The 26,691-nt window shown below is 49.9% G+C and overlaps 1 protein-coding gene across 1 annotated transcript; it reads right to left on the reverse strand.

Annotated features, from left to right (window-relative positions):
- Positions 1–2,261: 2,261 nt before the first annotated feature.
- On the reverse strand, positions 2,262–20,266 carry HTR1D (5-hydroxytryptamine receptor 1D). Its single transcript, XM_027060118.2, has 2 exons — positions 20,127–20,266; positions 2,262–4,807 (listed from the first exon to the last, which is right to left on the reverse strand). The coding sequence occupies exon 2, from the start codon at positions 4,100–4,102 to the stop codon at positions 2,969–2,971; it is 1,134 nt and encodes a 377-aa protein (XP_026915919.1). The 5' UTR covers positions 4,103–4,807; positions 20,127–20,266; the 3' UTR covers positions 2,262–2,968.
- Positions 20,267–26,691: the final 6,425 nt, after the last annotated feature.

The following is a 26,691-nucleotide window of genomic DNA, read 5'->3' on the forward strand; positions in this document are numbered from 1 at the left end:
AAAGAAATGTAACAGTGACACTTGCTACAACATGGGTGAGCTGTGAAAACACTACATCAAATGAAAGATGCCAGCCACAGGGGTGCCTGGGTGGCTCAGTCGGTTAAGTGTCCGGCTGTGGTTCGTGAGTTCGAGCCCTGCGTCGGGCTCCATGCTGACAGCTCAGAGCCTGGAACCTGCTTCGGATTCTGTGTCTCCCTCTGTCTCTGCCCCTCCCCCGCTCATGCTCTGTTTAGCTGTCTCTCAAAAGCAAACAAACAAAAAGCCACTCATGAAAGAGCACAGATTGTGTGATTCCCCGTGTGTGACATGTGCAGAAGAGGCCATCTATAGAGAGAGACAACGGGTTAGTGATTGTCTCGGGCCAGGGAGGCCAGGGAGTGTTGGCTAAAGGGTACAGGGTTTCTTTGGGGCGTAATGAATTGTGGCGTTGATGGTTCTAGAACTCTGTGAATATACTAAAGGTCAATGGATTGCATACTTTCATTGGGTGAATTATTTGGTGTATGAGTTATGTCTCAATAAAGCCATGTTTTAGAAGGTTTATCAAACTTCTGTTCTAGATAGTCAGGGAAGGCCTCTGAGTAGGTGGCTTTTCAGCTTTGTTGGTAATTGGCTCAAAGCTCTCAAACAGTAATAGATGACATTTTACTGAGCATTTATGTACCAGACACTGTGCAAAGCATTTTTTTTTTTTGAGAGAGAGAGAGGATGAGAAACAGGGTGTGAACAGGGGAAGGGAAGGGAGGGAGAGAGAGAGAGGGAGAGAGAGAATCCCAAGCAGCTTCCACACTGTCAGTGCAGAGCCCGATGCAGGGCTCCATCTCACACACTGTGAGATCATGACCTGAGCCAAAATCAAGAGTTGGACCCTTAACCAACTGAGCCACCAAGGTACCCCTGTGCAAAGCATTTTATAATTATCACCTCATTTAATCCCCACAGAAACCTTGTGGCTTAGATACTGACAACCCCACTTAATAGATGAACAAATTGGAACACAGAGAGGTTAGGTGACTTGCCCTAGATCACACAGCTGATAAATGGCAGAACTAGGATTCAATGCTGGCTGTTTCCGACTTTGAGGCTATGTCCACTGAGCTAAAATACTGAGCTATACTTCCTGTCCAGTCTCTGAATTCCTGATGTTTCCCAGATCAGGAAGATGGCCCAATGTAAGATGGAGGAGATGGGAAAGAGCAGAGCCTTAAAGGAAGGTAGGGAAGGACATGCTAGGTGTAGAGGAGAGCAATGAGCATGCTAAAGGGGTGTTTCTGGGCTCAGGGAGGACCCTCACAGGGGGAGCAATATGCTAACATAGTGGTTCCCAAACGTTAGAGAGATAGAAACCATCTACTGCAAGAAGTGAACGAGAAGCTTATTTAAAATGCAGATTCCTAGGCCTCACTGCCAGAGATCTGATTGAATGGGTCTAAGTTGGGGGCCAGGAACCCAGTGTTAACAAGCTCCCTGTATAGAATGCAGAGGGTCCAGGGAGCACATTGTGAGGTGTTCAGCACCTTCAAGGTCAGCACAAGACTTCTCTGTGTGCCTCCCCCACCCCATTTTGGCATCCTTCTTTTCCCTCCTTCCTGATATCCCGTATCCCTGGCTCTCATTCTTCTCTCTGAGCCCAGAGACCCCATTGAGCAGGACAGACCTCCCATTTTTGTTCTTGTTCTTTCCTCCACTTGGTGTGACCGTCCTACCTTCCTTTGCTCTATCTCTCCCAAGAGGCCTCATCACATCTCCCCTTCCTGAGCCTCCTATTCCACAAGGGCCCATCTTTTGGGAGTCTGCTGAAGTGTCCCCTCTTTATGAAATCTTCTCTAACAACATGAACATTTCTTTACTGCATCTATAAAATGGGGCTGAAGCGCAAACAAGAAAATGTACACAAAGGGCATTGTAGGCACTCAATAAATTGTGCCTATTATTTTTATACAGTAACATGCCTATTCTGATTCCCATTTTACAGTTGAGGAAAGTGAGGCAAAGAAGGATTAAGAAACTTGTCCAAGACCACCTTGCTAGAAATTGGTGGTACTTGGATTTGAACTGAGGCATCAGACGCTCAGCTTTAATCATCATGTGAGACTGGCTCTCATTGTGATGAGGCTCTACTGAGATAACAGATGCCAGGATTTTGGCACAGGGCCTGGCCTGTGGTAGGTGCTCAATAAATACGGGAGACTGAAGTGAACTGAAAGGCTTCTCCATCCAGGGAGAGGGGGGAGATTACCCAAAGACTTTACTGACCATGACGTCTCATGCTTTTTATTCGACAAGACTCAACATCTTAAGATCTCTGATGAGAACAGGATGTAAAAAAATAATTCAGAAAACAAAATTCAGAATGGTGTCCCACTCAAAGCTTGGTGGGTCCAAAGCCTGTCGATCTACTTCACGGAGGGTGATTGTGGTCTTTAACTTTTCAGAACATTAAGGTGGTACAGAGATACTGGGGAAGGAGGAAGGATACATGGCAGTTGATCTGGGTGTTATTTTCCAATCAAGGCTCCATATGGAATGGAGACCCCTCCATCCTGACTCCCAATTCTCTTTCGGCTCAGGTCATTCACCTCATCTACCCTACATTGAGCTCCATACAAAACTTAGGTAAACCAGAAAGCCTCCCATTTGTACCTGGGATCTTTCTACAGAGTCAGACAGCTTCCCCTCTGAATCGAATCAATGGGGAATCCTGTGGGTCGCATTTCTTCCAACATGGAGGAGCTGTGAAAATATTGGAATAATAAGTGGAATCTCCGGTCTTGTCCCCCTTCACAAAGCTTTTGGTGGCACCGAAGTCAAGAAGACAAGAGGAGGAAGAGAACGCCGAACAATTCTATTGATGGAACCAAAACCCAAGAGCCCAGGATTGGCCCAAATCTCTGGAGAAACAAACAAGACAATTCCAGTTGGGTTACAGGTCACAAAAGATAACAAGAGTCACCACCAAATAAGACTAGGAGGCTTTCCGGAAATGGACCACTTTCTGAAATGCTTGCCGAAACTCTTTGTTAAATGCAGTATATATTATTGGATTGATGAGGGAGTTTAAATAGCCTAGCCAGGTGAAGAAGTCAAAGAGCGCTGGGTGGAGCCAGCAGGAGTCCCGGCAGATGGGAAGGACCAGAGATGCAACGAAGAAGGGCAGCCAGCAGATGATAAAGGCCCCCAGAATGATCCCCAGGGTTTTGGTGGCTTTCCTCTCTCGAGCGGCGTTAATCCTCTTCCGCTCCAGGACACTATCAGCCAGCTTGATTTTCACGTGGTTGAAAAAGAGAGGGGAGCCAGCCGCATGGGAATGCCCCTCATGGAGGCTGGAGCTGAGGGAGCAGAGCGAGGACCCCGCAGAGCCCGTGATGAGATGGGCCGTGGTGAAGCGCTTCCCATAGAGCGAAGGCGGATTCAGGATGCGGTTCCGGGCGGCCACGTAGATGCGGCCATAGAGGATGATGAGCAACACAGAAGGGATGTAGAAGGCCCCACACGTGGAGTAGATGGTGTAGGAGAGCTGAGACGTGTTCACCAGGCAGTCTGACATCTCCTCGTGAGTTTTGGCCTGCCGCCAGAAGAGTGGCGGGATGGAGATACAGATGGAGATGACCCAGACGGTGGCAATCATGGCGGCCGCGCGGCCCGCTGTCCGGCGTTTACTATATTGCAGGGCGTCAGTGATGGCCCAGTACCTGTCCAGAGCAATGGCACAGAGATGCAGGATGGAGGCCGTGCAGCACGTGATATCAGAAGACAGCCAGATGTCACACAGGATCTGGCCAAAGCTCCAGGTGTGGGTGATGGTATAGGCGATGCTGACGGGCATGACCAAGATGGAGACTAAGAGGTCCGTCATGGCCAAGGAGCCGATGAGATAGTTAGCTGGGGTGTGGAGCTTCCTGGTGAGGAAGATGGTGGTAAGCACAAAGGCATTGGAAAGGACCGTGGCCAGTGTGATGATGGAAAGGAGCAGAGCAAGAGAGATCTTGAGGGCCCGGAGTGTCCCTGGACCCCAAGTCTCTGGGGTTTCTGTAGCATTCAGGGATCTGTTAGAGGCCTCCTGGAGAAGGTCTTTCAGTGACTGGTTTGGCAGGGACATTCTAGGTGGCTCTCTCTTCCCACAGACTTTGACACCCCCAGCTCCTTTCACAGTTGTCCTGCTTACAGAGCAAGGTCATCCTTCTGTTGCACGCTGGTGGGAACCTTCCATCAGAACAGACCACAGTGATAGGACCTCGAGAAGACTTGACTATTTGAAGAACATTGAGACGACAGCTGATAGTTAAAGGTCTTTCCTAAATGGGATGAATCCCAAGATGTCTCACTATTCTGAAAGTTTGTCCAGCAAACGGTCAAGCCCAGGGGACATGTGCTGAATTTGTTAGACATTTATCAGAATATCATACACCAGTGTGGGCCATGCTTTGGGACTCTTGCTTTTGGCATTTTGGCTCCTTCCAAAACTTGAGGGATAAATGTGTTTAATGAAAACTTCAGAATTTCCCCCATCCTATTCTGAGAAGAGTCTGGGTTTCAGGTTTCCTCTGGGGAGCTTTTAAAACTTTCAAAAGAAGTACCAGCAGATTCAGAAAAGCAGTCCAGTCAATAGCTCACCATTTCCCCAGGTTCATCTTGACACATCAAGTGGCACTTAACATCGGTTCCTGTCCCAGTGATCGGTTTGAGCCTGAATAGACAACACATCCTGGTTACCAAGACCTGAAGTGTGCATGAGCTGGGAGAAGGCAAAACACACAGATCACTGTGGGTTCATCGACAGGGGCACATGTTCAGAGCTCTAGGGCTAAAAAAAGAAAAAGAGGAAAGAGGTTTTAGAAGGACAATGTAGACACTTGAGATTAACCGTCAGTTTAAAAGCGTACTGCTTAGTGCTGGCAACGGTGCAGTGACACTGGCATTGTCAGAAGTGTAGGGAGAATACGGGGGAGGGCAATGTGCCCCACCCCCACAATTCCCAGAGGGGACAGAGCTGTTGGAAGCATCACAGGCTTGTTACAAATACATGAAATCAGCTTTGTAAATTATGAATCTGAAAAGTAAACAAAATAACTCCACACACAGGAAAAGAAGAGAAAAGAAAAGAAAAGAAAAGAAAAGAAAAGAAAAGAAAAGAAAAGAAAAGAAAAGAAAAGAAATAAGGGTCACCAGGAAAGACACCACATTTTTACAATGTTTTTCTCTAGGAATTGGGGAGGGGGAGGTGACCTTTCTTCTGTTCATAAAACTTTTCCAAATTTCCTAGAATGAGCATGCATGATGCTTTTTTTCTTAAATGTTTGTTTATTTTTGAGACAGAGAGAGACAGAGCATGAGGAGGGGAGGGGCAGAAAGAAAGGGAGACACAGAATCTGAAGCAGGCTCCAGGCTCCGAGCTGTCAGCACAGAGCCTGGCATGGGGCTCGAACTCATCAACTACGAGATCATGACCTGAGCTGAAGTCAGACGCTCAACCAACTGAGCCACCCAGGCACCCCTGAGCATGCATGATTCTTAAAGCAAACAAAAAAAGCAAAAACAGAAACACCTTTTGGTTAGTGAAGAGGTTAATTGCAAAAAAAAAAAAAATTAAAACCTTAAGCATTTTTTCACAGTGAAAGTTCAAATCCAGAAAATGTAGTCAGCTTTCCAAATGGAAACTGGCAGTTTGGCCACAAAAAACCTTAAAGACTCATTTTCTCCTCTGTGCCCCTCTGGGCTTGAATCTGAGTTTCAGTTTTTAGAGATGTGGGGTTCTTGGAGGTTGGGACTCCGAATCAGTGATCAGGGTGAGAGAATCCAGAGCCCGCTCTGTACAAGGCCCATCTCTGGCATGAGCCCAGCTGAAGTCTGTGGGGCCCGTGGGTAGCCCCTGATATACAGGGTTACCAAGAACAGTACCGGGGCACCTGGGTGGGTCAGTCAGTTGAGCATCCGACTTCGGCTCAGGTCATGATCTCACAGTCCGTGAGTTCGAGCCCCACGTCAGGCTCTGTGGTGACAGCTCGGAGCCTGGAGCCTGCTTCGGATTCTGTGTCTCCCTCTCTCTCTGCCTCTCCCCTGTATGCACTCTGTCTCTCTCTCTCTTTCAAAATAACAAATATTAAAAAAAAAAATTTTTTTTAAATATCTTCATAGAGGTGGGGAAACAGTCTCAATTTAAGAAAACCAATCTTAAACCACCTGCTCAAAAACATTCCCAAAGTTTGAAGGGTATTATTATTATGTCTTCCATAGAGCTCTTGCTATGTTCCAGGCATGGAGCTGGCCCTGGGGCCAAGAGTCACCCCTGTGACGTGGGCAGTGTGGCCCCCACCTTACAAATGAGCTGACCACACTCACAGAGGTGACATAACTGCCCAAGGTCACTCAGGTGGAAGTGGAAAAACTGGGTCCAGAGCTACTCTTGAAATTTCCATCCTTCTTCACGCTGCCTTGATCAGGAAGAAAAAGCCTTAAGGCACATGTGCTTCCAGGAGTGAAACTGGTTTGGGGCCTCACGATGATAGGTGAAAATGATGGCCTCTCCTGACCCCTCTCGCTCTGTGCTCCACCTCAAAAGCCTCTGGTTTTTCTCCCACTTTGGTTCACATGGAAAATGTGAAGTTGGGTTGGATTCTTTGGAATCTTCTCCTTTCCAGACAGACTCGGTGCAGTCTTTTCTCACGAAAGACTGTATGCTTGCCCCCACAAACCCATGCAGTCACTCCTTGTGTTTCAGGCATTCCAATGACCTCATTCAGTGAAAGGCGTGGGCTCAGAAAAGCCTGGGAGGCTGGTGGGTGACATCTTGGGAAGGACAGGGTGGCTTACCTTGGTTAGGGTTAGGAATTCTGGGCTGGAATTCTGAGGGAAGCCACACGATTCTGAGGCTGCCTCCCTCCTCTCCTGCCTGCTGTCCTTCCCTACCCTAGACAAAGTTGGGGGCATTTCCCATAACCCAGCCACCTTTGGAGACAAAGACCGTAGCTCTATAAACAACTACCTCTCCTATCGCACTGCAAATAATAGATGTGCTTCCAGGAGTGAAACTGGTTAAAACAAATTAAAGCAAATTAAAACAACAGAGAGGGGGCACTTGGGTGGCTCAGTTGGTTAAGTGTCTGACTCTTGATTTTGGCTCAGGTCACCATCCCACTGTTTGTGAGTTCAAGCCCTGAGTCAGGCTCTGTGCTGACAGTGCGGAGCCTGCTTGGGATTCTCTCTCTCTCCCTCTCTCTCTGCCCCTCCCCTGCTTATGCTCTGTCTCTCAAAATAAAGACATAAACTTAAAAAACAAAAAACAAAAACAGTGAGATACCATATTCACCTAGCCAATAGGTAAAACATTTTGAATCGGTCATGTCACGTCATTTGGTGAGGGTGTGGACCAACAGGAATTGTCACCTACCACTAGTAGAGCGTGAAGTGGAGGAACCTCGTTAGCAAACAATCTGATATTATCTCATAAGGCAAAAGATGCAATGATTACCTCACCACCCAGTAATTTACACACAGCAGAGAAACTGTTCTCTGTGTTCACCAGCAGAGAGGAACAAGAATGGTCACGGTGGCGTTGATTAGAACGAACAACTAGAAACCGCCCAACGTCCATCCACAGCAGAGTGGTAGAACGTGGCGTTTTCCTCTGAAAGCACCACGGAGAAGCAAACCTAAGTAAACCAAAGCTGCGTGCGTCAAAGTGGGTGCGTCTCATCAACACTTAGTGCCAAAGCCAAAAACATGTAAGAAGAAACACACTGTCTAGAGATACAAATATATGTGGCAAAGCCATAAGGAAAGCAAGGAAATATTAAATATAAAATCCAGGATGGTGGTCACCCCTGGAGGGGAGAAAATGCAGGAATATGATGGTGGAGGGTTTTTAAAGGTATCAATGATGTTCTATTTCTTAAGGCGGTGGTAGGTACATAGACGTTTATTATTATTCTTTGAACTGTAGGTATATTTTAGATATACTCTTTTGTAGGGAATGATAGATTTGTAATTTTTCTTAATCAGTTTTGTACCTTGTAAAAAAAACCAAAAAAGAACCCTACTACCAAGACTAGCACTGATATATTTTGATACATGAATACCTGTTGATACATTTGAATCTAGAAGTTCTGGGTTCTGGTCCCAGCTCTGCCACCCACCAGCAGGTAACCAAGGGCAAGTCACGACTTCCCTTTGACGCTCAATTTCTTCCTTGGTAAAATGGGAACATAAGCATGGCTATGCTGCCCCAAAGGGTGTTTAGTACTTCCAATAAGATCATGTACATGATGTGCATTAAATTGTGGAGACCTGAACAAATGTAATGAGGGTGACAAAGATGACAGGCAATGGCTAAAAGCATACATTTAAGTCAGGCAGGATCGGGATCCAGTTCCTGTTGTCCATTTTCTTGCTATGGCCACTGGACAAGTCACTTAAGCTCTCTGGGCCTGCACAGCCTCAGTGATGGAGATGATAATCCATTCCTCAAAGGAGCTTGGGAAGAACTGATAAGATCATGGATCCAAATGCCCGACATAGTGAATGACGAGTTCTCTGGTTTCTCTAGGATGCGTCCGAGTACATTCAGGCCTGCAAGCAACAAGGTGTCTTCTGTCCACTGTCCAACGAGTCACCAATATCCATTTTGGTGAGTGATGTCTGCCATTGTCGGAACTACCAGCCACACTAGGGAGCTTCTCCCCTGCCCACCCCCGGGAGCCATCATGGCAGCAGCGAGGACTCCCCTCAGCCCAGTAGCATCTCCCCGAAATCAAGTTACACAGACCCCAGCTACACCATCCACCCCCAGCTCTAATGTCTCTGCTGTGAGATGGGGGAGGGGTGGGGGGTGGCGGGGGCGGTGGTGGACACCAGAGTCTCATTCTCAACTTGCTCCACAGACCACCTCTACCCACAGCTGATTGGACCAGGGTGACATGGGACCCCAAATGGACCAACCAGATTCTCTCCTGGGAATTCAGCAAAGAGACTGTGAGCAGGTTAATGGATTGATGATGGAAGGGGAACAAACTTCAAGCTAAGGATCCTGAGGCTGATGTCTGGCCACTGTCATGACTGAGGCCAAGGCAGGTTTGGGGGCCGCAGAAAAGCGGTGGTAAATAAGAGGTCTGCAGAGAGAGGCAGAAGGGAGGGAACAGAGAAAAGAGCAGAGAAAGGAGAACCACCTACCTCAAGAGAGGAGGAGAAAGGAAGCTTCCAGACCCAATGGCACTCCTTCCTATTCTTGGATGTCCATGAGTGACCTCTGTACCCAGGAAACCTTGTTTGTACCAGCTCACGCTTTTCCTAGTTGAGCCAGTTCAAATGGACTGAGAAACAGTCCAACAGGCCCCCAGCAGGATTTCTGGGTTCCTTCCTCTCCAAACAATCCCAACTGTGAGATGGAGGCAAGTCATTTCACCTCCTGGGATTTCTTCTTCATCTGTAAATTGGGGTAACAGCACCTTTCTCCCAGAACTGCTCTGTGGATTCAGTGGGAAGGGTACAAGCCCAGACAGTGGCTGGTCCCCAGCAGGGCCTCTTTGGAGCCGTCTTAACAAGGGTTTCCTACCCAGGGCTCATTCGGTTTGCAGAAGATCAGTCACCTCCCCTTTCTGAAGGATCTTTATCTTAACGGAGTCATAAAACCTTGCCAGAAACCAAGAGGATATGTGGGTTTAATGTAGCCTCAGAAGCCAGGCTCATCCTTTTGTAAGGAAAAACAAAACAAAACAAAACAGGGTTCTGTGATAAAGATTTGTTGCAGTAGGAAAAATACCCCCCAGAGAAATTGTTGTCTGATCTTTCTCTAAAAGCCGTGCGGTATGGCTGCATGAGCCCTGGATGGGGCAATCATTCTCCACAAATCTGAAGAGTGCTTTACATTTTATTTTTTTTAATGTTTATTTATTTTCGAGAGAGAGAGAGAGAAACACAGAATCTGAGGCAGGCTCCAGGCTCTGAGCTGTCAGCACAGAGCCCAATGCTGGGCTCGAGCCCATGAAACGTGAGATCATGACCTGAACCGAAGTCGGACACTTGATCGACTGACCCACCCAGGCGCCCCAGAATGCTTTGTATTTTACAAAGCGCATCCACATTTGTTATATCGTCTCCTTCTCTCTATGGCATGGGACCTCCCTCAGCCTCAGTTTCCTTCCCTGTAAAATCACAGTATCAATTTTACCTCCTGGGGGGCATCAGGAGCATGAAATAATGTATGTGGGTAAGACTAGAGAAGTGTCAACAGGGGTATGTACGTGTGTGTGTGTATCTGTCTATCTACAGCTGAGTGCAAGTTTTGACTTCTAATTAGTATCTTGAGCGAGTCAATCTTTCACCCGTTTCTCTAATTATAAAATCTGGAAAATGTAGAAGATAAAACATAGCTAAACCGCTGACCAAAAACCTCCACTCCCAGCTCTAGAACTAACAAAAACATGCATGTACATCCGCCTAAACTCTTGTGTAAGAATTGTTCACATAGGCACTATTTAACAGCCATAAACTGAAAACTACCCAGACAGACAGCAGCGGAAGAAGGGACAAATGACTGTGGCATATCCATCCAGCAGAATATCACACATCAGTGAGAAGGAATGCCAACTGTCCCCTACACACAACCATACAGAAGAAGCTTCTTATGCTCAACACTGTGATACCACATGTGATTCAAATTTCACAAAGTTCAAGAATAGGCAAAACAGACCTACACGGATGGAAGTCATGTGAGAGTGTTGCCCTTGAGGCAAGGGGATGCAGTGACTGGGAGGGAGCACGAGAGGGCTTCTGGGTGAATGAAGGTCATGTTCTATTTCTCCAGCTGGGTGTGTTCATCTTTGAAAGTTCATCAGGCTGTACACGTGTGTTTGGGGCACTTTTGTTTTTGTAAAACGTTTACCCCCAAAAAGTAGTGGTTAAGTGCCTAAGTGCCTAAGAACCTTAGCCACCAGTTCTACGGGTCAAAAGGACACCCTGGGCTTGTCACTTAACTTCTCTGAGCTGTTTCTTCAGGTGGAAAATGGGGACAAGGGGCGCCTGGCTGGCTCCATCGGTGGAGTGTGCAACTCTTGATCTCGGGGTTGGGTACAGAGCCCTATGCTGGGTATAGGGATTACTTAAGAATAAAATCTTTTAAAGGAAAGAAGGGAGGGAGAAAGGAAGAAAGAAAATGGGGATAATAACAATACGAACCTCAAACTGCTGTTATGTATTAGTGAGCCGAACAGAAAGCCCAGACATATAGTAAATGCTCCATCAATTACAGTTAGTTATAATTAACAGTCCCTCTCCGGCAAACATGATTTAAATTTTTTTAAATGTTTATTTATTTTTGACAGAGAGAGAGACAGAGTATGAGTAGGGGAGGGGCAGAGAGAGAGGGCGACACAGAATTCGAAACGGGCTCCAGGCTCTGAGCTGTCAGCACAGAGCCCGACGCGGGGCTCAAACTCATGGACTGCGAGATCATGACCTGAGCCAAAGTCAGACACTCAACTGACTGAGACACCCAGGTGCCCCACTGGCAAACATGATTTAGAAGGAACATTTTATTTTTATTATTTTTTTAAAATTGTAAATGTTTATTCATTTGAGAGAGACAGAGCATGAGTGGGGAAGGGGTAGAGGGAGAGAGGGACACAGAATCTGAAGCAGGCTCCAGGCAGGCTCAGAGCTTTCAGCACAGAGCTCGACGTGGGGCTCAAACTCACAGACCTGAGAGATCATGACCTGAGTCAAGGTTGGATGCTTAACCAACTGAGCCACCCAGGCACCCTAGAAGAACATTTTAAATGATGCAATCCAATCTAATCAGCTGAGATTGCTGATGCCCAGAGAGGCAGGTACCTTGTCCAGGACCACATAGCGAGGGTTGGCACCCCTCGCAGCTCAGCTCAGTGTTTCTACTACCCTGTGCTGCCTCCACCTTCCCCTGTCAAAAGGAGGGGTATATTTCCTTGTCCCTCAAGTCCGAATTCAGCATGGACTAGCTATAGTCAACAGCATGAGGCAGAAATGACAATGAGCCAGTTTCAGATTTAGTCTTGAAGAGGCTGTGCATGTTGCCACTTGCACTCTGCCATTGCCACGAGAACATGTACGGGCGAGCCCACTGGTCCCGAGAGGAGGCGAAGACACATGAAGCAAAGCCACTTCAGCCAACTGCCCCAGCCAAAGCCAGCCTAGAACAGAGCCCCTCAACTGACCAACAGATGTATGTGTGAGCCCAGCTAAACCAGTAGAAATGCCCAGCCAATTTCAGATTAAATCAGCCAATCTCCTGATGCATGACTCGTAGTAATAAATGTCCTTTTAATCCACTCAGTTTGGGGATGGTTTGTTACACAGCAATAGCTGACTGATATAGTCCCCTCATTTGCTGAATAACTAAATTCTAATGCATAAACCTAACTCAGCCTTGGCTCTTTTCTCCCTTCTCTGCCCTTGCCACCACTCTCCTGTTTCAGGCCACCATCTTCTTTGGCTTAAATGGTCTCCCTGCTGCCACTGCTGGCCTCTCTCTATTCGCTTACCATATCACATCCAGAATCTTCCTTTTAACTAAAAGTCTGACCATGTCACTCTTTTACAATCGTCTAGTGGCTCCCAAGGCACCTGGGATTCAGTCCCAGCTTCACAGCTTGGTCTAAGAGACCCTTTATGAATTGGTCTTTATTTATATTTCCAGCATCATCTCCTGACCCAGCTGGCTGTGACCTTTGTACTCTGGTGGCACAGATTTGGTAGTTTTCATGGCACAGGGAGCCCAGTGCTGTTTCCTGTTCTGAACCTCTGTCCCTGTTGTGTCCTCTGCCTGGAAAGTATCCCCTCTGGTTGCCTAACCCAAATCACACTTCAGGACTAAGCTCTGGTGTCTCCCCAGGAGGCCTTCCCTAACCTCCCCCCAGCCCAGCTTGGGTTAGATATCCTGCTTCTGGTTGGCCACCACACAGTGCTTACCATGCTGGACTGTCTCCATCACTGGACCTTGAGTGCAGGGACCATGTCTTATTTAACCCCTACAGCCCTGACACCTGACCCAGAGCAAGAGATCAATACCTGTTTATGAAAGTCTCCCTGAACTGGTGAGGAATGGACTCTGCGAACAGAGCCTGGCTTGAGAGGTGGGAGCCCTAAGCTTTTGCTTGGCTCTGTCATGAACTCTCTGTGCCCTCAGATAAGTGAGTCCCTGCTCTGGGCCTCAGTTTCTCCATCTTGAAAACGCGAGGGTTGGACCGGATCAGAGATTCTCTGGCTGTGCATTAGAATCTCCTAGGGGAGCTTTAAAAACATACAAATACTGTTAAAAAATATATACAAATGTCCAGTCCTTACCCCACCTAGAGCCCAGGCACTGTAATTTTTTCAAGCTCCCTGAATGTTTCGAGGAGATTGAGAACCTCTGGCCTGGGTGATCGCTGGTTATCTTTAAAAAGTCCAAGGCAGGCAAAGCCCGTTTTCCAGGCCTTTGCAATAGCCAGGGAAGTATGAGAACTCAGCCTCTTCCTACTTTCAACTTGGCACTGGGTTATTACCAGCTTTCAGCAGGGAAGGGGCCACCTTGGAAGACTAAGCGTGTTACATAAAGGCTCTTGCCTTTGTGGTTGGTTGACAACTCACTAGATTCTCCCATGCTTGTGCAAAAGTGGGCAAATGGGGTTTTAAACTCTCATCATCTGCCTCTAACTACTCCTTGGGGCAGAGTTAGTATGCCCATTTTACAGATGAGAAAACTGAGGTCTAGAGAAGTGAAAATGACTGGCCTAAGGCCACACAGGTAGTATGTGACACAGCTGGGATTGAGAGCCAGTGCTGAGAAACTCTAGAATAGCCAATCCTGGCCACACATGGCCACTGAGTGCTTTAAAGGTGGCCACTGAGATGTGCTGTAGTGTAAAACACACTGAGTGTCATTTTCCTCTTCTTTTTTTAATGTTTATTGACTTATTTTGAGAGAGACAGAGAGAGAGAAAGAGGGAGAGATAGAGAGAATGAATCCCAAGCAGGCTCCACGCTGTCAGCACAGAACCCTATATGGGCTCTCAACAAACTCTGAGATCATGAGCTGAGCCAAAATCAAGAGCTGGTCACTTAACCTATTGAGCCACTCAGGCACCCCAAAACACACTGAGTTTCAAAGAGTTAGTTAAAAAAAAGAATAAAATATCTCACTAACAATTTTTTATATCAGTTGCATGATAATATTTTGGACCTATTGAGTAAATAAAATATGATTGAAATTAATTTCACTTTTTTCTTCTTTTAACACAGCTACCTCTAAATTTTCTAAATCTAAAATGAACTTTGTGGCTTTCTTTTTTTTTTTTTAATATATTGTCAAGTTGGCTAACATACAATGTATACAGTGTGCTCTTGGTTTTGGGGGTTAGGATCCCGTGATTCATTGCTTACATACAACACCCTGTGCTCATCCCAGCAGGTGCCCTCCTCCATGCCCATCACCCATTTCCCCTGCCCCCTACACCCCCCATCAACCCTCAGTTTGTTCTCTGTATTTAAGAGTCTCTTATGGTTTGCCTCCCTACCTCTATTTTTCCCCTTCCCTTCCTCAATGGTCTTCTGTTAAGTTTCTCAAGTTCCACATATAAATGAAAACATATGATATCTGTCTTTCTCTGACTTATTTCACTTAGCATAATACCTTCCAATTCCATCCACGTTGCTGCAAATGGCAGGATTTCATGCTTTCTCATTGCCAAGTAGTATTGCATTTTTATGGAAGAGCCTAAATGTCCATCCACTGATGAATGGATAAAGAAGATGTGGTTTATATATACAATCTGGCTTGCTTTCTATTTCTATTGGCTGGCAGTGCTCTAGAACCAGGGGTTCTCAACAGGGGTGATATTGCCCCCTAGGGGTCATTTCGGATCTCGGTCCTCTGGGAACGCCGCACAATCCAGGGGCAGGGTTGGGGCGGAACAGGAGGCTGTGGGGCGGGGGGAGACCGGTGGTAGTAGTAGTAAAGTGACGGCCAGTGTTATCAAGAGCTTGTTATATGCCAGGCACTGTTTTAAGCACTTCTCGTTTATCAACTCATTTAAGGCCGACCACAACCTCTGAAGTCAGTCTTACGGGTATTATTCCCATTTCCCAGGGCAGAGGACTGCGGCTCCGAGACATGGCTGGTCTGAGACTGCAGATCTAGGATAGGAGTCCAGCTTGCTGTCTCCATGCTCCCCCGCTCAGGAAAGGTGAACGAGTCAGTTCCACTCCCTCCTTCGTTGCACAATCACCCCCCCCCACACACACACACACGCCTGCACACACTCACAAACTCTTTGTTGGGGACGTGTTCTATGCCAGGCTCCATCACTCCCACCTGAATGAGCTCTGCCGTCAGCCCTCAGCACGTACCTCTCCGCCTGCCTTCGCAGCACAGATCAGAGAGAGGGCAGAAACAGCCACTGCAGCACATCTCACGCTGGAAGGAGCACACGCACTCCCTGGGGACCGTATGGAAAGTGCAGGCCCTGACTCCATGGGACCAGAGCGGGACCTGAGATTCGGCATTTCTGACAAGGCGGTGCTGTTGCTTCCTGCACCACAATGAGTCGTGCAAGGGATGAGAGCGACGTCAGCTCTAGGGTTTACGAAGGATCTGAGCGTCAGAGCGGGAAAGACTCGGGAATCCTCTAGTCCAACTCCCTCATGGTGCTGACAGGGAGAGAGGCCCAGAGAGGGTAAGACACTTGCCCAAGGGCACACAGTGAGTCACAGGCAGAGATCAAGTCTTCAGATTCCCGTCAGAGCTCCTTCCGTTGCCTCCCATTTGCAGCAGGAACTTGAGACTCAGGACAGAAGTGTCTGGTGACTCTCGTGGCCGTTTCACACCATATGCTTTTGGCATCCTCAAATCTCCCAGTCATCTCAATCTGAGTTTCCATACTAGGGGAGTAATTCTCCGAGCAGACTGGCGGGGCAGACCACACTCTACCAGAAACCTTTAGGGCTGCACCCCAGGGTCCTGGAGCTCAACCTTCCACTCCCCCATGCTGCACATCTGGGTCCCCAGACAACACCTGAGCTTGATGGAGTGAAACCATTTTCAGGACAAACGAGAGGCTGTCTTCTCCAGACTGGATAAGCAAGATATGAACAACAGGAATTCAGTTCCTAGAAATCAAACACTGAATCTGTTAGTGCTTACAGGATCCAAACCTGCTATTCACCACCTGTTCGCCCTGCTGGGAGGCACAATACAGCTGTGTTGGGAGCACAAGCTTCAGAGTCAGGTAGACTGGATTTGCTCCCCAGCTCTGCCACTTACTAGCTCTGTGACTTTGGGCAAGTTTTTCTGAGCCTGTTTCCTCATCCATTTAATAGCTATCTATTTAAAGCCCGCCACGTGTTGGCATAAGCAACATATGTGGACCCTGGGAAGACTTGCGGTGGCCCCAGGAACACCCTCCTGGAGCCCGGGTCCACAGACATGATGGAGATGACATCGGAGCATGAAGGGAGGCGTGGGGAAAGTAGGAGGGACAGATAACCTGCCACAACTCTGAGAGCCCCTCTGAAAGTGGCTATGGAGCTGAGCACTGGAGGACAGATGCAATCAGCAAGTGACACCTGCTCCACAGGACTGAGAGAACCTTGCCCTCCCTGCATCCTGACTCCTTTTTATTCACGTCCTGTTGCTTTCCCACCCAGAATCCAGCCCTTCCTCTCCTCCTTTTATTCACCTGCACTCAGCAGAACGCCCCATCTCTGCATGGCTGGGAACCTCTTCCTGCAAAAACACTGTGGTTCTCACTCTTCTGAGCCTTTGTCCAGGCTATTCCCTCTACTTGGAATGCCCTTCCTCCCATCTCCTCCACGCTCTCTGGAGATTTCTCTGGACCCAAGAGATGGAACTGATCACTCCCTCCTCCCCACCCCACTGGGCTCACTTGCTGACTGCCTGTCTCCCTGCAGCACTTGAGTTCAGGAAGGGGGTGAGTGGTATACATGTGTCAGGAAGCCCAGTGCCCTCTGTGTGGGGTACCCCTCATCTACTCATCAACTGCACCTTCACTCCCGGGATAAAATTCAACACTTTCCTTTTGCTGAAACTTGTCCACTCCTTCCACCACTCACGGGAGTTTGGGAGGTCCCAAACTCAATACAGCCACCTTCTTTCTCATCCACACCAGCCCCTTCTGTTTCCTCCTTGGTAGCCGTTATACTGTTCCCATCCACCCATCCCCAGCACTTGGCACCCTCCTTCTCCCTTCTCTTCCCTCATACTTCCCTTTCAAGTATGAGCCCTTTGAGGCTAAGAAAGGTAATGCAATCAGCTCAAGGTCACACAGTGCTTAAGTGGCCAGACCCAGGATCTTGCTCTGAGCAGCCCAGACTTCCTCCCTCGCCTCACCTCTTACTCTCCTACAGGTCCTGTCTCCCCCCACACATTTGGAGCCACTTGGTTCAGGCTGATTGCCCTCTGCAGGGAAGAGCACCCTTGCCTTCATGCATGCCTAATGTAATCTGCTCTCTGTTCTCTGAGGCCCTTCTCAAAAGCCGCTTCCTCCAGGAAGCCTTTTCTGATGAAGCAGAAGCAAAATCTCCCTCCTTTAAACCCTCTCCTGACTCCAGGTTTGTCTGTGCCTCTCACTCCTGGGCTAGAAGCCCCTTGAAGGGCTACCTATTCCCTCCGCACTCCAGTGACTGTGGCACAGTAGGCTTGCAATCAATACAGAACTCCTTTGTGAGGCCCACCTGAGCCCTGGAGAAATCACAGCAGCCCCTCTCTGCAGTCTGAAACTCTCCAACGGCTCCCATCTCAGAACAAAATCCGAAATCCTCACCGTGGCCTACAAGGCTCTATGTTGCCTGCCCCCCAAGCCACCTCTCTGACTTCATCTCTTACCGGCTGCCCGCCCCACACTTAAGTATCACCTCTTCGGCAAAGCTTTGACCAGCCAATATCAAGTAGTTCTCCTCCTCTGTCACATCACCCTGCTTGATGCTCATTTTAGCACTTGAACCTATCTGGCATTTTCTGCTCATCTGTTACTTGTCTCCCCCCTCCACCCCCACCAACTCCCAAAACATACCTTCTGTCTAGCTCATCGCTATGTCCCCAGGGTCTAGAACACTGTGAGGCTGATAAGACCTAAATGGGTCTACAGCCTGAGGAGAGATCTGAGCTGGAGACAAACTTTTATGAGTCACATGCACAGAGGTGGTAACTAAAGCCAATGGGGTGGATGAGATCACCCAGGGAGAGTGTCTAGTACGAGCAGAGCAGAGGGCCTGGGGGAGCAGAGCAGCTAATGGCTGTAGAAAGGAAGATAAACCTGCAAAAACAAGAGACGAAGAAGGGCAAGTATGACAGTGTTAAATTGCAGGAACCAGAAGAGAGGGTGTCCAGAGTAAAGGTGCAGTCGGCAGGGTCATCTGCTGCTGAGAAAGTTAAAGACTGAACGGCGTCTGCAGATTTCAGCTTGCTGGAGGATACTCGTGACCTTGGCAGACCCCTGCCCCTCTGTGTGCCTCAGACAGGAGCTATCTGCAATGAGAGGGACCTCTCAGGTCCCAGGAACTCCCAGCTCTGAGGATCTGTATTTCTGCTTATAGTCACATCACTTCATGAAGAACTGTCATCCATCTGGGGCCTTGGGGAAAAGGGACCACCCTGTAAATCTACCCTCATTATTTACCCGTCATGTAACTGACAAACTCTAAGAAAGCACGCTGTATTTCCAGGCCTGTACTAGCCGCCATGGGGAGGAGAGGAGGCCCTGTGCCCTGCCCAGTCATGTCCAGCTGGCCAGCCCCTCCCTCCTATGTCACCCTCTAGCCGGCATCCTAGCTGGATACCAGTTTTCTCTCCACTTGCTGGACAGGACCAAAGGCTGGAGAAGGCCCAGCTGCTCAAGAGGCCTTGCTTGCTGCTGTTGGTAAAGCGTCCCTCCATGTCGTTGTGAGGAAGGCTGAGACCCCAGCCAGTGGCTGTGCAGTCCAGAGGGCAGCACAGACTGGTGATGTGTGCTCAATTAGAAAACACTGGAGGCTGATTCCAAGGAAGAGACTGAGAGATGACTTTGACCAGAGCAATTATTGCCACTAATGACTGAGCTGTTGCTTGTGGCCAGGTACTGTGCTGAGCAAAGACCACATTTGATTTGCACGGCAAGCCTGGAAGGCTGCATTCTTAACCCATTTCACATGGGAGAAAACCGCGGCTCAGAGAGGTTCAGGGCTTCCCCAAGGTCAGGCAGCTAGTAAATAACCAAGCCAGGTTTGCGAATACAGACAATCTGATGGAGAGCACCTGCTCTTAACTTCGACCTTCCCCAGAGCTGGTGAGGCAGGGGACTTTAGTCTTATATCCTCTTCCAAGCAATGCGACCTTGGGCAAGATTTATTCTCCACTCTCCCCATCTGCAGCAAAGCAGATTTCTTTGCGCCCTTCCAGTTCCGACATTACATGATTAGCTAGGATTTGTATAGAACTTTACAGTTTATAAAAAGGCATCCTTATAGCATCTCATTTATTCCCACGGATCCTGCAGGGTGGGAGAAGATGCGCAGATGTGCAAACTTAAGTTCGAAGAGAGGCAGTGACCTGCCCAAGGTCACAAAGCAAGTCAGGGCCTGCCGGGCTTCGGGTCTGGAAACCGAGGCTCCACACTGGACGCTCGCTCATTCAACTCCCCCTCCAGAAAGAACCGGCCCCGCGCTGCGTCGCACGCCGCCCTGGCCGGCAGGGGGCAGCGCCCGGCTTCCCTCCGCCTCCCGGGGCCACGCGGGGGCGTCGCAGCCCCCGACCCCGGGGCGCGCCCCCCGCCCCGCCCCGTCTCTTCCCGGCGCGGGGCACCCCGAACGCGCGCCTGCACCCCGCAGCCGCCTCCGGGCGCTGTCTCGCCCCCCGCCCCCCCGCCACTGCGTCCCGGGGCCCCGGACGGCGCCCCCAGACGCTCCCCGCGGGTCGGACTCGTCCTCCGGGACCACCTGCCCCGCGCGCGCGCGCTTCCCGTCCGAAGGCGCCAAGAAGGGGGCCGCGCGGGGTCACCGAGACCCCGAGGCGCGGCGCCCTCTCCCCGCCCCAGCGCCCTCGGGACGGCCGCCGCGGCCGGACTGGCTGCCGCGAGGGCCCCGGTGCGCCCCTCCCCGGGCGGCACTCGGCTCCGAGCGCTTACCCGCTCCCGGCCGCGCAGGTGCGGACCCCGGGCTCGCCCGCCCGGGTCCTGCTTCCTCGCTTCGCGCCGCGTCTCTCCGCCGGCGGCCGCCGCATCTCCGCCGCCACCCCAGCCGAGCTCCCGGCGCCGCCCGCCCCGCCGCCCCCGGGGGCTCGGTCCGGCCCGCGCCCTCGCGGCCCCACCTCCCTCCGCCCCGGCCGGCGCCCTGCGGCTCGCGCTCCGCGCCCCGCTAACCGCGCCCGCCGCTCCTCCTCGCTCCCCTCCCCCAGCTCCTCCCCCGCGAGGCTCGCTCCCCACTCTGCCCCCCGCCCGCGGCCCGCAGGCTCTGCCCCTTCCAGTCCCGGCCCGGCGGGGAGCTCCGAGCCCCCGCCGCCACCCCCGGCCCAGCCGCAGGGGTGGGTGGGCGCCGGCCCCGCCCCTGACTCCCCGCGCCGCACCTGTAGGAGAGCGGGCGGACTGGGTCCGCAGTGGCGGGTGGGAGGTGGGCCACGCCCAGAGACCCCCAGCCGTACCTCTCTTGCGCCTTCATCCCTGGTGGGATTTTTTTTTTTTTTCTTCATTTAACAAATAGTTAGTGATCTGTGTGTCAGGCATGTTCTAGGCACGGGGGACATAGTGCACAAAACAGATGTGGGCCCAATGGAGCTTACATGCATGTAATAAGTAAAACATATAAAAATGTTTGTAGAATAAACGGCACGGCAGAAAATAAAGCAGGCGAGAGAGAGAGATGAGGTCGCTTCGCTGGGAGAGTGGCATCTGAGCAGAGGCAGGAGGCGGGAGTGGACCCTGCAGAAATGTGGGGAACCGGCATTCCCAGGCAGCGACCCGAGGCAAGGACCTCGGGAGGGACTAAAGGAATCGCAGTTGAGGTCGGAGAGGCAGGGGCCGCTCCCGCCTCCAGTGCTGAGATGAATCCGCCCGGTGCCAGACAACCAGGGCTGAGAGAAGACTTGAGAGCAAGGAGAACTCTCCACTGAAGAAGCACAGCCTGGACACGTCTCCTGTCCCGGTTTCACACGGCCCGGCTGGAGCTGACCTTCCAAATCTTCTGGGCTTTTTCGTATTTTGAAGCCTTGTTATTAGGTAATCCATCCACCATTAGGATTGTCATGTCTTCTTGAATTGACCCTTTTATTATGATGAATGACCTCTGTCCTTGGCAACAGTTTTTGTCCCCAAGTCTCCTTAGGGGGGTATAGGGAGTGGTCAGCAGTGCTGCCTCTGGGTTATTTGCAGCCCACACAAGCGTTCGACATCTGGCCCATCGAACCATCAGCAGTTCCTCCGGACTTTCTAGTGTCCTTCTCTGTCCTCCTGTCCCCACACCTGGCCCTCCCCTGCTTTGTCCACACCTCACCCTCCTGGTTTACCATTTGATCATTGGCCAGGGACCTCCATCTCTCTCAATCTCTCTCTTTTTTGGAAGGCTGTGATCAATGATCGTTAATAATGCAAAAGTTCTTTTTGTCTTAGTGCAGATCCCAGGCAAGTAAATCACTGGCAGATAGAAGTTATCGGCAGCCACACCTCAGACTCCCTTTACTCTACTCAGGTCCTGGGCTCTTTTCCCAAATAGAAAATAGGAAGAAGGAACAATGCCAAATGTAGGCATTTCCCAAAATAGGTGCTGCTGCTGCTGCCCCAAGTCAAAGCGTCCTAGAAGAGGAAGGGGTCCTGTCTACACAGCAGAAATAACTGGGCTGCCGCCAGGGTCCCAGCCTGAGGTCCTACAGTCGGGAAATCCACACGGAGTAAATACACCTGGTGAGGGTCCTCAATGAAAAGCCCCCGGCAGCCCCAGAAGTTGCCCTGACCCAGAGGGAAGAGAGACAGGCAAGTCTTGTGGGACATCTCAGCATGCTCTAACAAACCGACAGCATTTAACAACAAAAGCAGCCTAATGGTAAATGACTTTGGAAAGTTGGTTTAAGGAAAAGGCTGGGTTGGGGCGCCTGCGTGGCTCAGTCGATCAGGCATCCCACTTCGGCTTGGCTCATGATCTCACGGTTCTTGAGTTCGAGCCCCTTATTGGGCTCTGTGCTAATGGCTGGGAGCCTGGAACCTGCTTCAGATTCTGTGTCTCCCTCTCTCTGCCCCTCCTCCACTTGCTCTCTGTCTCTCTCTCTCTCAAAAATAAACATAAATTATTTTTTTTTAATTGTTTAAAAAAGGAAAAGGCTGGGTCTATTGGGGAGAGTTCCCTTCAGCCTCTCAGCCCTCACCCTGGGCCAGCGGATGTGTTAAGTAAACTCAATCTCCACTCTCAGGAAGCTTACAGTCCAGGAGAGAAAACCCACATGCCGTTATACACAGCACTGTATGGGAGAAGGGAGAGGTTGGAGGGGGAAGGGCAACCCCTGCAGTGAGCCTGAAGGGTGAGCAGCAGGCATCTGAACAAAGAAGGGGGAAGGAGAGCAGAGAAGTTTCCTGCTGGGAAGAACAGCGCTTGTAAAGGCATAGACTCTACGAAAAGAATTTGGTTAGGGAAACTGCACGTCAGTAGGTATTGCTAGAGTTGGAAGTGGTCAGGATGAGACTGGAGGGGCAGGAAGGAGACAGCTCTTGAAGAGCTCTGAATGGTAGGTGAAGGGCCCCAGGCTCTATCCTGAGAGCCACGGGAGCCAGGGAAGGGCTGAGTCAGGGAGTGGCATGGTTGGACAGCGGCAGACTGGCAGCCTCTGCGACCCTGAATTCTGATACCCAGATGGGCATCATCAACAACTCTGTCACAGTCCCCATCCCTGCTCCTGCGTTGAGAAAACCTGCGGCAATTCCGTGAACAGCTTGCTGCCCCCTGCAAACCGTTGGCCATGCTGCACTAGAGAGGGCTTTCCGAAACACGTGGATTCCTTGTGGACACCTCAAGCACCTCCCACCCCCCCCCGAAGACTCCCAGTCCTGACATTCTGAGCTCTTCCCAGTCTGTTCCCAGTCTGTCTGTCCTGCCTTCTGTAACCTGCCTCATGCTTTTCCTTCCACATGCAGAGTTTTGATCCTCATTTCCGTGGGTCAGAATCCCTCTTGTTTCCAGAATTTTTCATACCTCCTTGACTTACCATGACTCATCCCCTCAAGCCCCAGCTCTGAAACGTCTTCTCTGCAGAGTCCCTCCCATTCTTCTTCTTCTTCCTCTTTTTTAATGTTTATTTTTGAAAGAGAGAGAGAGAGAACAAGCAGGGGAGGGGTACAGGGAGAGACACACACAAAGTCCAAAGTAGGCTCCAGGCTCTGAGCTGTCAGCACAGAGCCCGACACGGGACTCGAACCCACAGACGGTGAGATCATGACCTGAGCCGAAGTCAGACGCCAAGCCAACTGAACCACCCAGGCGCCCCTCCCTCCCTTTCTTCTTGAACAAAAATGGTGCTCCCCCCTTGCAGGTCTGATGGCAGAGTGGGTGTTAGAAGTGTTGACTCAGTGATCAGACTGAGTTTAAATCCTGATTTCCCGGCTCAGTACCTGTGCAGCCCTGGACAAGTTACCTCAATTCCATGAGACCGTTGGCTCATGTGAAGGATGCAGTGCGGTGCCCGGCACACGGTAACCCTCCCTGAGTGTTCCCTATGGCTATAATTGCAGTTGGGATGCAATACCTTTCAGAATTATGTTGTGTCCCTCTTCCCAACATTATGAGTTTTGGAAGGGGAGGGCTTATTCACCTAGGTATGTCCCATGCCTAGACATTCAGGGATGGGTGGATGGATGGATGGATGGATGGATAAATTAATGAAAGAAGTCACCCAGCTCCCCTGGAGTCTCCTCTGCTTGAGAGGTGGGAGACTCTGTGGGAGCCAGGCTTGCCCTTTTTTGAACAGGATTGAGTGAAACATGTGTCAGGGGCTAGCGTCTGGGGCAAGCTTGGTCATCAGACAGTCTGTGGTTTGTAATTTCTTCAGGGGAGATCTGTCTAGACAGAGGGGACATCTGAGCCAGGGAGGATCAGGCACTGCATGGGAATCAGAATCCAGACGAGCGCTTTTCAGGGAACCAGAAACCCAACTTTCTCCCTGCTTTCTTCCTTCCTCACCACTCCCAAGTTGGCTGACCAAGTTTGCTGCCTGCTCTGAGCAATGGAGATTAATTCACAGCTTTGGCCTGGGGACAAGAAAGAGGGCCCTTCAGCTAGCGACAAGGGCAAAGGGAAGGATGGAGAATCCATCCAGGAAAGGAAACAATATTTATTGAGTAGTTTTTATGTGCCAAGCACTATACTAAGTGCTCAACATGCATTACCCTCTCCACAACCCTGTGAGGAAAGACTACTGTGTATTGCCATTAGATGAAGAAACAGACACAGAAGTGAAGTGACTCTCTCTTGCAAGCATAGTGACGGGCTGGGACTTCAGTTATATCTAAACTCCACAAGCCCTGCTTCTCACCATGAATCACGTGTCTCGTGAACAAATATTTTGAGCACCTTCTCTTTGCACAGTGCTGTGGTAAGTGGTGCGGGGCCAGCAAGGATAATCAAGATGTGATTTCTACTCTCAAGGAGTTTATAACCTGAGGACAGAGGTGAAGCCTTTCTTATCTTTGTGTTCCCAGACCAGTGCCTGGCAATATAGTGAATGCTGAACACAGCACGGATTGTCAGAGCTGGAAGGGCCTTTGAAGTTCAAGTATATTGATCCTGTCAACTTACAGATGAGACTTACAAGGAGGAACTGACTGGAGACGATGATCAGGAGCTTTGGGCTGTGTAGACAGACCACCTGGTTTGAATCTCAGCTCTACCACTGACCAGCTATGTGACTTTGGGTCAATCACTTAACCTCTCTGTTCCCCATTTTCTATGAGAAAGGGGGATAACATTGTGAGAATTAAGTAAGATCATTCATGTGTGGGGTTTCACATAACACTTAACTTGTAATCCCACAACACATTTTGCTCTGATTATGATCAACTAGTCACAAAGTGAGTTGATAACAGATCTGGACTAGACCTTGTACTTTCTGACTCGTAGTTTAGTGCTCTGTCCAGCTTCCCATGGTTCCTTGTGTGAATGTGGTCAGGGGAGAATGGGAGTCACCTAGGAAGGGGGGGTACATCTGATCAGGTGTCTGCTGTCCTTGGGGACAAGTGCCCAGACATCCCTGAGCCCGTATCTCAGTGCCTCTCACTACTCTTCTGCCCTGTCTTTGCCGCCTTCCACTCCCGTGGTCCCCCTCACTCCTAACTGGAACACAGCACCGAGACTCCTGATAACATCCTCCCACCTCCCTTCACAATTTCCTCTGGAAGCAGCCAACAGGAAATTCCCCAGCAGTGGGGAATGGATGTCCCAAGGGCGGCTAGTGATACTATCTCTAGCATTAAACCTCTGAGCAGGGAGAAGACAGGTCCCACAGGAGAGGTTTCTCTGTTTTCCTCAGGCTTGACTTCTAACCCGAGAATTTAATTAAAAGCTGGATTGCCTCACCCAGGGACTAGAAATCCAAGGGGACAGCAGGGCTCTCCTAATACTGTACTGTACTAATAAATTAGTAATTTATTTATTACTAATAAATCCTGGTGGCCACCAAGGAGGGAGGGAGGCGCCTCTCTTGGTTCAGGTCTGTGAAGGGTTTAAGCGGCACCAGAGACGCTCAGCTCCCAGGGGACATTTGGTCTGACCCCCAAGGGAAGAATCTTTCCTTACGGGAGCTTGAGAAGTTTTAGATTCTGTGGTAGAAATCGAAAGAAATTTAAACCAACCAAGGAAGTGGGCAGAGTTTGATATTCCAGGTTGCTCCCACTTGTAACCTGTCCCACTGTCTTCCTGGCACTGCTGGGGATCAGTGGCAAGTCCGTGGGCCTGAGTTCAAATTCTGACACTTTACCTCCCTGAGCCTCAGATTCCTCATCTGTAAAATAGGGACAACTCCACGGACTCATTCACTTAATCCACCTGTAAAATGAGAATAATATCTTTTCTGCAGAGTTGGGGGCGGGAATAAAAGAGGCAGGATGTGGAAAATCGGAGACAACGCATCAGGAAGAACGCGGCCTGGGCTTGAGGTTTGGCCTGGGGGAACATTCTAGCTCTTGAGGCTCCCTGGCTGGTAAACTTGGGCAGGTGGAGCTCTTCTCTGAGCCAGAGTTTTGTCTGTAAAATGGGGACGTTGGTGCCTGCACTGTGTCATAGTGAGGATAAAACGGAACAAGGTAAGGAAATGCCTCGCGCTTCGCCTGGCCGGCTGGGTGCTCTTGAAATGATCGCTGACCGTGAACACCCCTCACCCCCTCCGTCACCACCAGATCTGCAGGTTCTTTCATGGGAGGAAGTGGATTCGGGGGAGGGACTGTCTGTGGTCTGACATCACTTCTCACCCCTCCGCTCTCTGAGACGTGGAGGGACTGGGCAGGAGAGTTGGTCATTTGTGAAGAGGAGGATACATTTTCGTCAGCAGGGCCCACAAAGACTGGAGCTGGGGCCAGACGAATCATCTTCACAAAATCCACTCATCAGTTCTGTTAAAAAATTTTTTTATTTTATTTTTATTTTTTTATTAAAAATTTTTTTTAACATTTATTTATTTTTGAGACAGAGAGAGACAGAGCATGAACAGGGGAGGGTCAGAGA

The sequence above is a fragment of the Acinonyx jubatus genome, chromosome C1 (genome assembly GCF_027475565.1).
Source record: "Acinonyx jubatus isolate Ajub_Pintada_27869175 chromosome C1, VMU_Ajub_asm_v1.0, whole genome shotgun sequence".
NCBI lineage: Eukaryota > Metazoa > Chordata > Mammalia > Carnivora > Felidae > Acinonyx > Acinonyx jubatus.